Below are 14983 nucleotides of genomic sequence, written 5' to 3'. Positions count from 1 at the left end.
CATTATTTTTTTTACCAAAGATTCTATTCTTTTCTTTGTCATCTCTCACACTCTATAAGGCTATTCAGAATAACTGAAAAGTTTCAATTACCCTACTTATGGCTACAATTTCCCTTATTCTACACATTCATAGATGTCACTGGCGAGAGCTATATAGAAACTGTCTCGAGGCTTTAAAAATACTGGAGTGATTGATAGATCAAAACATGTTGGGTTTTCCCACTGAATTTGAGTTATGGGGAATAAACGAAATAGTTCCTGTCAAAGAATGTCAACTTGGCTCTAGCAGGCAAACTTCCCTGACAGTCTCTGTGCAGTAACTGCCCCATTATTTAGTAATTGACCCTGACTGTAGTAGAGATGGAGCATGTAAAGGGAAGAATAAGCAAAACAAAATGACTGGGAAACAGGAAAATTGAAGGAAATGCAACATTGTTTTCTGTCTGATTCTTTTCATTTAGCTAAAGAAAGCAAGCAAGTAATGGGGGGTTTGAAGGGGAGAGTAACAGAGAGAGAAAAAGAAGAAAGAGAAAGAAAAAAGAAGGAAGGAAGGAAGGAAGGAAGGAAGGAAGGAAGGAAGAAAGAAAGAAAGAAAGAAAGAAAGAAAGAAAGAAAGAAAGAAAGAAAGAAAGAAAGAAAGAAAGAGGCTAAAATTGACTGACTGCATGCATACTAAATTTGAAATAGGAAAAAAATTGCCCAGATATTTTCTATCATTTTGGTTTTCATTGTCTGCATGAGCGTATGCCAAGTTCTTAGTGAAAACAGGTAAACACAAATTCACACTTGGTTCATATTTTGTGTTTGTGGTTACTGACACAGAGCCTTACACAAGTAGCTCGGTCATTCGTTTACAGACTACATGGAGCGCTTATCAAACAACTGCTCTGCCCAGATGGTAATGGCACGTCAGTGAAGAAAGCAAAGCCCATCAACAGACTGACCCTGCTATCACTAAGATGATATTTGCCTGCCCTGAGGAAAACTGTGATCATAAACCAGTGATCAAACCTTCATACCATACACCAGCAACCTGAATTTAAAAGTGAGCTCTGCAAGAGTGGATCCTACCCTCCTTGGCACAACTTCCTGAACAGAACACCAACAGCTCAGGCTCTAAGATCAACAATCAATAATTGGGACCTCATGAATAGCAAGTCAATGATGAGTTCAGTCATGGTTCTAATTATGGTGGTCTATTTTGTCAGGATTTTGTTGCTGTTGTTTTGTAATTTTAAGCAAACGAAAACAGAATAGAGGTCACTGAAGAAGTGGTTCACCTAACTCAAAGTGTGTTTTGAGGGTGAATTCTGATTTCTTCTTGCCAGGCCAGAGTTTCCAGGAAACTTCCATTTAAACGCAGTTTTACACCTAAATGAAGCCTGTTTCTCACAGTGGCTGTTAATACTGAAAAGAAATTACAGTTGATTTCATGATTACAACAGTCTTACTATTTCTTTTCTGTTGTATTTATAATTTCCTCCTTTGTTACCAACCTTACCTTCACTTATGCTTTTCTGTTCCACAGAAAAAAATTATGACATCAACATCCAAAGGCATTCTTCGCCCATTTCTAATCGTCTGCGTCATCCTGGGCTGCTTTGTGGCATGTCTGCTCATTTACATCAAACCCACGAACAGCTGGGTCTTCAGTCCAATGGAGTCTGCAAGTTCTGTGCTGAAGATGAAAAATTTCTTCTCCGCGAAAACTGATTATTTTAATGAAACCACTATTCTCGTTTGGGTGTGGCCATTTGGGCAGACTTTTGACCTTACGTCCTGCCAAGCGATGTTCAACATCCAAGGGTGCCATCTCACAACGGACCGTTCATTGTACAACAAATCCCACGCGGTCCTGATACACCACAGAGACATCAGCTGGGATCTGACTAACTTACCTCAGCAGGCCAGGCCACCCTTTCAGAAGTGGATTTGGATGAACTTGGAGTCACCCACTCATACCCCCCAAAAGAGTGGCATTGAGCACTTGTTCAACCTGACTCTGACCTACCGCCGCGACTCAGATATTCAAGTGCCTTATGGGTTCTTGACGGTGAGCACGAATCCCTTTGTGTTTGAAGTGCCAAGCAAAGAAAAGTTGGTGTGCTGGGTCGTGAGTAACTGGAACCCTGAACATGCCAGGGTCAAGTACTACAACGAGCTCAGCAAGAGTATTGAGATCCACACGTATGGGCAAGCGTTTGGAGAGTATGTGAATGATAAAAACCTGATTCCCACCATATCTACTTGTAAATTTTATCTGTCTTTCGAAAATTCAATTCATAAAGATTACATCACAGAAAAGCTCTACAATGCATTTTTGGCTGGCTCAGTACCTGTTGTCCTTGGACCATCTAGGGAAAACTATGAGAATTATATTCCAGCTGATTCATTCATTCATGTGGAAGATTATAACTCTCCCAGTGAGTTGGCAAAGTATCTGAAGGAAGTTGACAAAAACAATAAGCTGTACCTTAGTTACTTTAACTGGAGGAAGGATTTTACTGTAAACCTCCCACGATTTTGGGAATCACATGCATGCCTAGCTTGTGATCACGTAAAACGGCATCAAGAGTATAAGTCTGTTGGTAATTTAGAGAAATGGTTTTGGAATTAAAGTTTCCATCATTTTCAAATTTAGCAAAATATGTTAATGACACATCATTCAAGTTTTAAGGATAATAGAATCACTTTGCTTTTGTGTGACAGTTTATTTAAAACCCTTAAGTAACATGTATATTTTGATGGAAATTTTTAAGAGATCAGAATCAGCAATCATTCCATTTGGTTTTAAATTATCCTGTATATATGTGATAATGAACACTGAAAATAATTTATTTGTCACTCTCATTTGTAAACATTCTTTTTCACATTTTATAGTTGCCTGTAAAGAAAGATTATGATTTCGATATTTCTATACCAATCAGATCTTTAATAGATTTGGGAAATGAAAATGCATACCCTAAAATACGGGAGACTTTTTACCAAGTATTATACTATCTAGAATCTAGCTTGCATATGTGAACAGAGAAGGGTTATAGCATTACTTAATTCTAAACCTACTTGACTTCAGAATTGGATGCTGTCGGTAACTGACGCAATTATTGCTTATTTATCACATTTGTGAGGATGAACTTACTCATGTAGCAAATAAGAAAGATATGAATCCCAAAGTTAGTAGACTTCATATTCAATTTCATTAAGTTGTCTTGGAATGGTGGACTTTAAATATCTAAAGTAAGTATGCAAGAATTGTGAGACATACAATTTATGTGGGTATTGTGATATTTTTTAGTGCCTAATAACACCTAATCTTTGATAGTTTCCCTTCAAATCCTGAGGATAATCATTGTTCTAAAAGTAAGTAATCCCCTCATATAACAATGAAAAAATGATATTTGCAAATGCAAATACATGTATAAATTTTGACATTTATATAACTTTAATTACTCCATTCATTTAAAACACTTTTCCAAAGCATCCATATTGAAAAGTTTTATTTTATGTATTGGGTAATAAACAGAAAAAAACTTGAAAGATATATCCTATCATCTAAAAGAACCCAAACAAAAATTTTACTAATGGGTCTAACATATCATTAAATATAATACAGTGAGAACCTACAAGAAATACACAGTGCTGACATAGAGTAAAATTTCAATATTTATGTATTAAATTAATTAACAACAAAAAGTCATGGGTAAAATTTGTTTCAGGAAAGCAACAGTTCTAGCTCATAGCTGCTAATTGAAATTTACCTTTTTTTATTCCATTTTAAATATTATCCATACATAGCATATGTTGCTATGATATTCAGGGCTTTACAGAACCAATGTAAACTTATTATTGCACTGAATTTGGAGACCTGATATTTGTGAACGTTCAGCTGCCTGCAGAAATCCTCTTCTGTAAGTGTGGAAAAAATAGATAGGCAAATGTGGGTATAGTAGGTTAAAAAGAAAACAGATATGAAAACTCCTTGTTTGAAAATAATGTTTACAGAACATTATTCTCCAAAGGATTTCTAATGCTTGTGATCTACTCTGACCAAAACCAGAAAAAAAAAAAATAATGTTCTGGTGACATCTAGTTGGATCTTCTGTGGTTAGTTATACTTTTTCTATTTCCTGTTGTAATCAACAGAGCTTACACACTCTCTCTGCACCACAAATAGATTATAGGGAAGATTAATTTTATTTCAGTAAACAGCAAGTATGTGCTCTGTGAGGGAATGAGTTTCCCCAGCATGGGAAGGACTTAAGAAAACAAAACAAAACAGAATTAAACAGAGAGCTTGATCCCATGTTCTCTGTATTTTTCTTCCTTCCTTCCTTTGTTTTTTTCTTTCTTTTTTTTCTTCCTTTCTTTCTTTCCTTCTTTCTTCTTTTTCTTTTTTTACACATAATTGCACAGGTAATGTCAGTCTCAAACTACCAGAGAAATAAAGATGAGAGTGTGCTGTCACTGCCTGGTTTGTGACACAAGCTTCTTATAAATTGCATCTTTTACCATTCTCAAAGGAGATTGTAAGAGTCATTATTGATTTAGTATATACTAATATATATGTACACACATACTAGTAAATTTGCCCAGTTGTTTAACTATTCAACACGTGTTGGAATTGCAAGCTCTTTTTAATCATCTGACCCAACATAAATTTCCTTTACATTATCTCTTCTAACCACACATTGATTTTTCTATCTATTAAGAAATAGTACATTATATGAACGCTTTCCTAAAGGCTCTGATCATACATTTATTTGTTGAAAAGTCAGTTTCACACATTTATGTGTTATGTTTTTGATCTATGAATTGTAGAGCCCTAAAGATGCATTGCTAAGTTTAAAGTCTGCTTTCTTTGAAAGGTGGAAAGTGTTTGATATTGCTTGCATCCACCATTGCTAAATTGGATGCTAAGAGACCTGAAGACAATTAATTACCTCTTCCGTTGACTATGAATTTAAGTTCATTTTTGGACTGGAACTGCAACTAAATACCCATAATATTAGCAAAGCCAAGGTTCCACTGTTTCATCTGTACAGTGAGAGCCCAATGCCAAGCTATAGGAGTTAATGTCTAAATTTCAAGTGCACAATGAATGAGACTGTTTTACTTTAATTAGAAGAAATCAAAACAATATTCATAAGTCAAACTCTTCTTTCTGTTTATGAGTTAACTACTTATAAAGACATTATTTATTCCTGACATACGCTGAAAGACAGGCATGCCAACTCCTTACGTAATGATAGTAGAGATTAGCATTTAAGGATCCTATTGCTATTAATCTCCTGTTTTCTCTATCCTATCCACACCTTTCTGTACAAATACGTCTCAATTCTTATAAATGTAAATATCATATTGGCATTATTTAGTGTCTGTGGGTTGGTACATTCTGGAAGGACTTCAGCCTTTGAATATATAGTAAATGGAACTTTGAGATGTAGACTTTTCCTGATTTAGTTGTTTTAGCTGTTGAACATTAGCAGAGGAAATGAGATTCACTATTTATGAGAAATAGCCACTGAAAAGATATGCCATTGACCACTCTTTTAATAAATCCTGTGGCTCACAATTTTTCTAAGAATATATTTTATGAAAAATAGATTTATTGAACCAAATCGGCTTGCTGTTGATTATAATAAGACAGATAATGTATCTAGGAACACATGATGATGAATCTAAAAAGTCCATAAACAAGTTTTCACTCAAAAGTGTAGACAGTCATTATCACCAGTGCTGTGAATGTTTAATTGTTAATTAATGCAGCACTTATTAGTAAGAATTTGAAAATAATTATTTTAAGCCTAACCGATAAGAAAATTTACTGAATTATTTATCTAGATGTATTATATTTTAAAGAGGGAAGACCATGGCAGCCATAAATTTTAGGACAGCCATGACTTAATCTGAAGTAGAAAATATAAAAAAATAATCTTAGTGGGAAACCAATATCAATTTACAAGGTTCATATTTACTATGAAAAGGCACAGTCCTAGAATGTATGGAGCTTGATCCAAAACCCTTGAAATGTAAAGGGACAGAACACTTAAGGAACTATTTGCTGAGCTTTTAAATTCTTGCCTCAAATTAGAGATTAACTAAGGGAGAAATAAAAACAGAAAACAAACTACTGAGATTTTTTTTTTCACGTGTCTAATTTCAGACTAGATTTCATGGCTGTTATTCACCCAGAAAGCATTTGGTGTAAATTAATGTTTCAAAATATTCTAGTTCTCCACATTTTACTTTGTGCTTGACCAAGTCTGTCAGCATCCCTAACCTCTAATTTCAAGAGAGGGAGGTGTTAAAAGTTGTAACCAAGCTACTGAATATAACAGATTTTAGAAGCTAGAGTATAAGCAGCTCCTTATGCAGGAGGGTTATTAACAAATGCCTATCAAATAGTTACATCAATCAAATTCGTGGACATGAAAGACACTTTTATTGTAGCCCAATACCAGCTTCTTCACACTGAATAGAGATATATTTTATATTAGTTTTATAATTTATATTGCTCCCAGATGCAGACTACAGGAGGTTTAAGTCCTTCTTATCTTATATTTTAAGACTCAAAAAGAAATAAAACGTTAAAAAAGATTAAACTAGATTTGGAATTTGTTCTATTTTAATATTAACCACTCACCAACAGATTCCAATAAAAAGGAATTAATATGTAAGGAGAATACAGAATAAAACACCATGACAGGCAAGTACATATCACCAAACTATGGGGAGAGGGACAGAGGTTCACCCTTTGCCTTTGCTAATTGCTTTTGTTGTCTAGTGCATGTACTGCGAAGACCAGCAGACAGGCTGTTCTTGCTGTGGACATGTCGACTCTGGAGTTTTTAATGGCACTTTGAAAAATGGATAAGCTCTGCTACCCCTCAAAGTATTGTCCTTCTTTGTGATTCATGTTCGGTCCATCCATACTCATAAGCACTTAGTAGAGTCTAAATGGTAGACACACTGCTAACCTAGAAACATGAGTAATTCTATGCTAGGTTGTCACTGCAACAACTGTAGCCTTGAGGAAATCACTTGACCTCTCTGGACAAATTATGTTGGTAAGGATTCCTTCAGCACCCTGCTTTTTAATAGCAGGCCTAGATTGATATATGCAAAAATTTAAATTTTAAATTTCCCTTCCCACCTAAAAGTATTTTCGGAAGTTAATACTTCAAATCTAATTTCTTCTTGTTTCTCTATAACAAAATTTAAATTTTTAAAGCATGAAACTGGTTATTTGAGTGCTGGAAAAAACATAATCATGGTTCTTTACTGGAGCTTACAATGTAGTAAGTGCTCTATTAACTAATATTTTTCTTTTGTATTTATTTTCCTCTTAGGTATTTTGTAACACACTGTTCCCTGGGAATTTAGTTGCCTATAGGAAACCAACCATATGCGGAACCCTATTCTCAAGCATTTCAGATTTTTATGCACTACTCAAATTCTTACTATAATAATCTAAAAATATTTATTGATGTAAAACTCAGGAATTCAGTGGAAGCTCATTAGGCCCTCCAACACGATTATACTGTTTGTGTGTATAAGACTGACTACATTTAATTTTTTTTATTCTTTTATTAGACGTTACAGAATTAATGTCTAATTTATTTTTATATTCATTTAACATGCATTTAATGTATTTTCATTTAAAAGCAAATTCCATACCATTAATCCCCTTCCAAGCCATGGGATCTAGAACTTGCAGAGACATGTACTAATAGTACTGACACCTAGTCCCTGTTCCATGCAATTGGAACCTCTTCAGATAATAAAACAAAAAATTTAGCTAACAACAACAACAACAGGGAAAAAAAGTAGGAAGGCACAAGCCATGCTGTTATTACAAAGTTATCCACTTGGCAGAGGTTTTCAGATTCAAATGTGCCTTGGGGACTCCCTAGATCAATGATATAGCAACAATTTACATCATTTGAAAGATTGCTATAATACATATTATTGATTGCTTAGGTCTGTATTTTTAATAACTCTCTAAACACCTCAGACATGTTGCTAGTTTTGGCAGTCTATGTCCTTCTTATTGAGGAGAAACTATTCTATGTTTGAACAAAACAGGCATGAGATGCTGCCTTTCTTTATCTCACTTGGAATCTTCTTAAGTATGTTGTATTTCATAGCCCAAGGTGTCTCTCAAACCTATGATGTCTTGTACAGTTGTGCTGCTTCTCAGTTATGATTCAGGACAAACTGCTTACCATTTCTAGATGTTTACCTGGAATTCTTTTTCTTTAATTCTCTCTTTAATTCTTAGTTTTTAAATGCATTTTTTTCCTCTTTTAAGTACAAAAACAAGGTAGATAGTTATTATGGTCTCTTGCAGCTATTAAAATATCACACATGTTTAATTAATTGCTTTCCTGGGTCTCAGAATTTTGAGGGATATGACAATAAGTTATAACATTGTTTTTTGTCTGCATCATGAATTCAGAATTAAATGCAAACTATGCTATTAACTAGCTGTGCCTGAGCTCATCACCTCTGTGTCAGGATTTGTAAGTGTATGGTAGGTGTAGCCTATTTTGAAAATAAATGAATCCATTTCTAAAACATTAGATAATTATATACACATACATTTATGTGTATTATTTGAGTGTTCTACCACTGAGATATGCCTCTGTGATTGTAAAAGAGAATAAGAAAAATCTAGATTATAATCTAGAATATATTAAAATTTCAGCTCTAGCATCTATTGTTGTTCATCTTGTAGCTCAGCTCAAAAAGGACTGCTGAAAATTTAAACAAGCCGAAGGGTGATTACTCAACAAAAGAGAAATACATAGACATAGTGTGAAAGCAAGCACTGACATTCCTGAAATTAGAACGGTTAATCCTCAATATGCACAAACGTAGGTATGAAGCATGCAGTACTGTCTACTGCAATTAGAAAATCCTGGAACGGGCTTGGGGGTGATAGTGAGGGACAGACAGACAGAGGGTATTTGCTCACCCCACTAAGCAAATACCATTCCCTGAAATAAACAGGACTAATTTTTCTTCACTATTATGAGAAATCAGTCACTTGATATTAATTTAGCTCAGTAGCAGCTAATACAGCTGAAGTCCAAGTATACAATAGCAGAAAGATTCTCAGAGATTATTTTCTGGTGAGGAAGTAGAAATATCCATCAACTTGACTAAATACATCACACTGACAGCTAGTTTAGGCATAGAGCCAGCTTAGGATAAATGCAAAGAGAACTGAGCCTCCCTGTACCTTCCTTAAAGATTACAAAAAAAGTCAAATGTTAAGATATAAACTCATTAAACAGAAATTAATTTGTTCAGTGATGCAGAAATCAAATAGATTTAGCCAAGATGTGATTAATACTCTACGAATTCCATAATAAATAGAGTTTTGACATGAGCAATCTCAACTATGCATATACATAATTTTTAAGTTGAATGGCCCAAAAAACAAACACTTAAAAAAAACTTCACGTTAAAAAGTAATAATTAAAACCGGATATTAATTATTTTAAAGTATTTTTTAATTACTAGAAATGTTATATTTTAATTATAACATTAGAAGACCTCAAAAATTGAATTGGTTTACTAAATTCACAGGACACCAATATTTTTGAATTAGTTGAAAATGTAAAGCATAATAAATAAGAGACTGTTAGAGTTTCATTGTGAAAAACATATACATTTTCCTGAAAAAAAAATGTGTTACAGGTGATTTCTCTACAATCTAAGATTGTAGAAGCATGTTAAAGTTTTTCTACACAGGCCTGCACTCAGTATTGATTATTAAGGATGTAGCAGCGAGAGTGTCAGGCTTGGCCAAAATGGTTCATAAAGACTCAATTAATATCCAAGACCCAGAACTACTCATTAGGTAAGAAAGACATGAAGGTTACAATGCAGCCCTTAGTCTCAGACTGACCTCATTAGCTCCCTTCAGCCCACAGTTGAGAAAATTCTAGAGATGTCATCCTTGTCAATGTGAGATCAAAAGGAGTGCTCATGGATTAGGCTATTATGTACCTCCATGGATTATAATGAGAACAGAGGCAAGACTACCTGATTATCTACATAAAACTGGAACCCATATGCTTTTAAGAAAACAAAATTCATCACAGATTCTAATGCAATGATTTTATAAAATAATCAAGGGACTAGGATTATGTTTTTCCTCCTTTCCTCTTTCTATCCCTTAAATTCAACTGTGATGGTATTACAGAGTATGACAATGTAAAATATAAATATTTTTACATATTCGATAAGGGTAAAAGGCAATACTCCCTTTCTTAAATACAATGACCATACTTATAAATTCAATTATCTGGTTTATTCTGCATCTATATCATCATGGGATAAAAAAGTGCTTTTCAAAAATAAACACATGATAAGGAGATTAAAAGTCTAAATTTAGACCCAAGAAAAAAAAACAAGGAAATGTGAAGTTAACTCATGATCAAAATCCATTTTAGCTATCGGCACCTATAATATAATTTGCTAGCATTTCTGAGCCATGGATTTCTCATCTGTTATCTAAAGGTAATAGACTGTATATTAGATCCATCTAAAATGTCTTCATAAATATTGATGTTGATCAAAAAACTTGGTTCAAGTATATGAGCTACCATATGTTCTAGAGTTTTCTTCCATGCTTTCTTTCAGGTGGCTATGTCCTATGGGTGGTAAAAAATGGGTTAGGGGAGAATTGACAGACAGTTTTAAGTGCTGCTAACGAAGAAAATGTAGTGAAGTTTCACAAAGAACAGAGAATGTTCAAAGTGGTAACTTGATTCCATTCAAGGTTGCCATACAGGCATAGCCAGTGCTTGGCCTGAATAGTTCAAGTAATTTTAATAAAGGGACTTATGCTCAAGGAATGGAGGTCAAAGCGATCACACTGAAACAAAATGTGCCAATCCTTCTAAGATGTGAATTGTAAGCATCAGTAATTCATAAAGCTACTTTGAAAGCAAGTGTATATTTTATTGTTGTAATTTGCACTATGATATTATCGTGTTCAAGCAAACTTCAAATACTCTGAAATCTAATGCCAAATGTATAGTTCATAGGCTCATGTTATTAGAAGAATTTCGTTGCATTGTGCCAGCTCTTAACACCGTTAATCCATGGGTGTGTCATTATGATGCAGAGCCAACAGGGTTGCTGTAAGCACACTAATTACTCATCTGGGGTTTTATAGATAAAATCATACATTGATCAGAAATCACTTTTCTACTTATTTTTTTGTAGAGTATTTTTCCACACTTGAAAAAACATGATTATTTTATATCAAACATCAGTTTTTCTTTAAAATCTTATTTTAGTAGTCAATGCATGTCTGAAATAAGATGTTAAGTATTATATGACAATATTAATATTGTGTTTGTAAGTGAAAACAATGCATGCTGAAATGAATCATGCAGCCTTGGGGGCATACTTTTCTACTGCTAACTTACATGCAAGCTTTGTCTTAATCTGTGTGCATGGTTCACATCCTTTCAAGAGTCCTTTTTGAATATTTACAAACTGATATGTGATTCTTAGTGCTGATGAGCCAGTGAACCAAGGTGCAATATCATTCTGCTTTAGTTTTTCTTCCTACTTTACATTATAATGTTGCAAATTTTCACAAAATACTTTTTTGGAGTTGTTGGCAATAAACCACAACAAATAAAACAATTTGCTGGTAAACTTTGCAACCGACTACACGGCAATTTAATATTACAAAACATGAAGACATGAAAAAAACCATTTTATGAGTTCCATTATATAAATACAATATTCTGGTAACTTTTTTGTATAAGCTTATCATTTTTTTTTGAAACACTGCCAAAATCAGTACTACTGCCAAAAGGGAGAAACACTGATCAGAACTGCATTACACTGACTTGAGCAATAACAGGCTATCCTTACTGTGTAGACAGCCAATTGGTACCGCAAGGGAGAGGGGGGGTAATGGTAGACTCATTGTTTTGTTTTTTAGTAATTTGCAAAACATATAAGCAGTATGAATTTTGGCAACAGAGATATGTCTTTACATGATGATAATTTACAGATATCTTTAAAAATAAAGCTCATTCCATTCTGGAAAGGATGTGTCCAAGCATTTTGTTTGGTTGGTTTGATTTGTCTCAGAAACATACTTGTTTTTGAAAGGCCTAATTTCAAACAGGTAATATATGTAGACCAACTGCTCCTTCGTCAAATAAGAAGTAATTTTTTTTTTCTAACCTATAATGAGGAGAACATAGCTCAATCACTCAAATCACCAGTATAAACATTCATGGTGTTGGAAGGTGATTTCACTGTTATGCTATCAAAACAATGAAAACCTTAGCTATCTATTTATTTGCTTACTTATTTACAGAAGATGGCTTCTTAACAGCATCAATTAGGTTAATATAATGCTAAGAAAATTGACTCTAGTTAACTATTTTAAATCAAAATCCTGAAGATCAGTCCTCTTGCAGTCCCAAAGAAAAGCATTGATCCAAATGATGAACAGCCTGCCCAGCCTGAGAGAGGGCAACTACAACAGTCATGATAGGTGTGAGCAGTAAACAGGATTACTGGATCATTCGTTCATGACATTGTAGGCGTGTGAAAGGATGATTACACCATTCATGATACTGTAGGTGTGTAACATGCAAAAAACTTCTCATATGAGCTCTTAGTTTGATATTGCATGCTTCCCTCCATTGACATAACCTGTAAATAACAACACTTTGTGGCAGCTAAGCAAATATTTTAATAAGCCATGAAAGGCACGATATAATAGGAAATCTGTACTTTCAGCTATTTGGAAAAATTGTACTTTCCATAAATTAAGTGAAAGTTGCCGTTTGAAATTTCCATCCCTTAAAAATACACCAAAACTATGTTCGTCCAGTTCATCATTGTCTTTTTTCAGGCGTATAAATATATGATGTGAATGCTACAATTCTGTGAAATTTTGTTTAGCAAGTACGGATTTTAAGTCTTCACAATGTTTCAAAGGAAGAGTAAATGTATAAAGAATTTGAGCCTGTAAGAAAGAAGTCTCTTTCTAATGTCACATTTACTATATTTGATGTAAATACCTCACTGATAAGACATTGGAATTATTGAATGTGTAAATAACAATGTTCTATTCAGGCCTAATGAATTCCTGTAATGTGAATATTTAAAATAAAAGAACTCAAATTAAATGGACAGTAGTTTTGGTTATTTGCCATGATTACATTTAATCTTAGCCTCTCAATTTATTTTCACTCACCTAGATTTGCTGATATTGAATTTAAAATTTTAAATACCTATAAATACCAGATACACATTCATTATAGATATCAAACCAAACATCAAAACCAGTGTACACATGAAGATTATTGTAAGTATGGTTTCAACGAGTTCAATAATGCAACTAAACCCTTTAATAATTGGACTTCTGTGCATGGGGATCAGGAAAATCTCATTCTGTCCTGGTCAAACTTTGAAGCCCGTTTTCTGTTTTCTCCATTCTCTGAGTCTCTGCATCTCCCACCCTCCTTATTCTTCCAGTTCAGCCTTGCAGACTCAACAATAGCTACAATCTCAAAATACATATGTTATGGAAATCTTTTTCTGTCTTCTGATTGCCCTCTGTCATCTAATAACTGGAACACCACTGTGAAAGGATGTCATCACATCTCCCTTTTCCAGTCCTTTGTGCAATGATATTGATGCAAGTTGCATCACTGAGTCAAAACTTGATTCTTTTTCTTTACAGTGAATTGATCACAAAACACCTCTTAGATAGGACATTTTTCTTCTGATTTGTTACCATTGGCTTCAAAAAGTTTTTTATCTGTACTGAGAAACTCAAGTTTCAAAATCTCTACTTGATATTATCACTAATAATAGAAATAAATAACAAAATATGAAAAAGGAAAAAAAATCAACTAAAGTGTGGCTAACCAACAATCCCCATCTCCACATCACCCCAAACTTACACACTTAACTGAGCTCTTTCATTAATTTGTCTGTTTTGGGGTAAGCTCTTCATTTGTTGGCAGGTCAGCTTTGTCCTTTAGTATTTGGCTTCTAGCAAAGTTTCTAAACACTTATTTGCTTCTAACTTGTCCTGCTCTCTTCCCACTTCAACCACTTCCCAGGCAATTTCTCTCCCTGGTGAAGTCATGTCATTCTTAATATTATATTCAAAGAAATATATTATTATAATTCAAAATATATTCCAAATTTTAAATGTTTCAAAAGGTTCAAAAACAGGAAATGGTCATCATGTTCATAGGAGTGAGAATTTAGTTAGCAAATTAGGTGAGCCCTTCAAAGCAGGTCTTAGCAAAGTCTTAAGGAGATAACACAGTAAAGTAAGCTCTGTAATTTTAACAGCACATTCATGAATATAGGCAATGAGGTATTTATAAAATATGAGAATATGAAGAGCTTGACATACAAACTAATAACTGTAGAGCAGGATATATGACTGGAGCTGGATTGTCTTGATTTGATTTACACTCTAGCATCAAAAGTTCTTGAAAATGTATGAGCAGATGTACAATATGTGGAAACCACCAAATACATATTTATGATAATATAAATCATTTAAAACATAACCGACATTAAATGTCATATCCATTTTTTAAGGTTTGCAAGGTTTGTTAAGACACAGTATCTTCACCTAGCTAAAAGAAGCACATAATTTGGAAGCCCAAAATACCTGGGGCCTGGAGATAGACTGCTCATGCCCAGCTCTCAGCTCTCTGTCTTCTAATTGTAACACTCAGGAGCACTTGCTCGCGACTTCTCATCTTGAAACCTGGGAGCATGGCTCGATCTTAAAGTACTTGGCTAGTATAGATGAGATCCTGATTGGTCCCAAGCACCATAAAAATAACACATTAAATTAACTAATACAGACGATACACAAAAGTACCTGACTAAATTGTAGTACAAGTATTTTTTCATCACATCTTTTCTTAAGTCCTGCCAATCACTCTTAAACCATTTTTTTCTA

The 14983-nt window shown here is 34.0% G+C and overlaps 1 protein-coding gene and 1 pseudogene across 2 annotated transcripts in view; both read left to right on the top strand.

Moving 5' to 3' along the window:
• The window catches only part of Fut9 (fucosyltransferase 9), a 214343-nt gene extending 201167 nt beyond the window's left edge, over positions 1 to 13176 (top strand). For both annotated transcript variants that reach the window (XM_060386075.1, XM_060386076.1), the window contains one exon: positions 1529 to 13176. In XM_060386075.1, the coding sequence (XP_060242058.1) occupies positions 1538 to 2617 (1080 nt within the window). In that variant the 5' untranslated portion in view covers positions 1529 to 1537 and the 3' untranslated portion in view covers positions 2618 to 13176. The remainder of the gene's footprint in view (positions 1 to 1528) is intronic.
• The window catches only part of LOC110553543 (large ribosomal subunit protein uL14-like), a 295585-nt pseudogene that overhangs the window by 99414 nt on the left and 181188 nt on the right, over positions 1 to 14983 (top strand).

The sequence above is a fragment of the Meriones unguiculatus genome, chromosome 6 (genome assembly GCF_030254825.1).
Source record: "Meriones unguiculatus strain TT.TT164.6M chromosome 6, Bangor_MerUng_6.1, whole genome shotgun sequence".
NCBI classification, from domain to species: Eukaryota; Metazoa; Chordata; class Mammalia; order Rodentia; family Muridae; genus Meriones; species Meriones unguiculatus.
The sequence above is the reverse complement of the archived record's forward strand: the minus strand, read 5'-3'. Positions and strand labels throughout refer to the sequence as shown.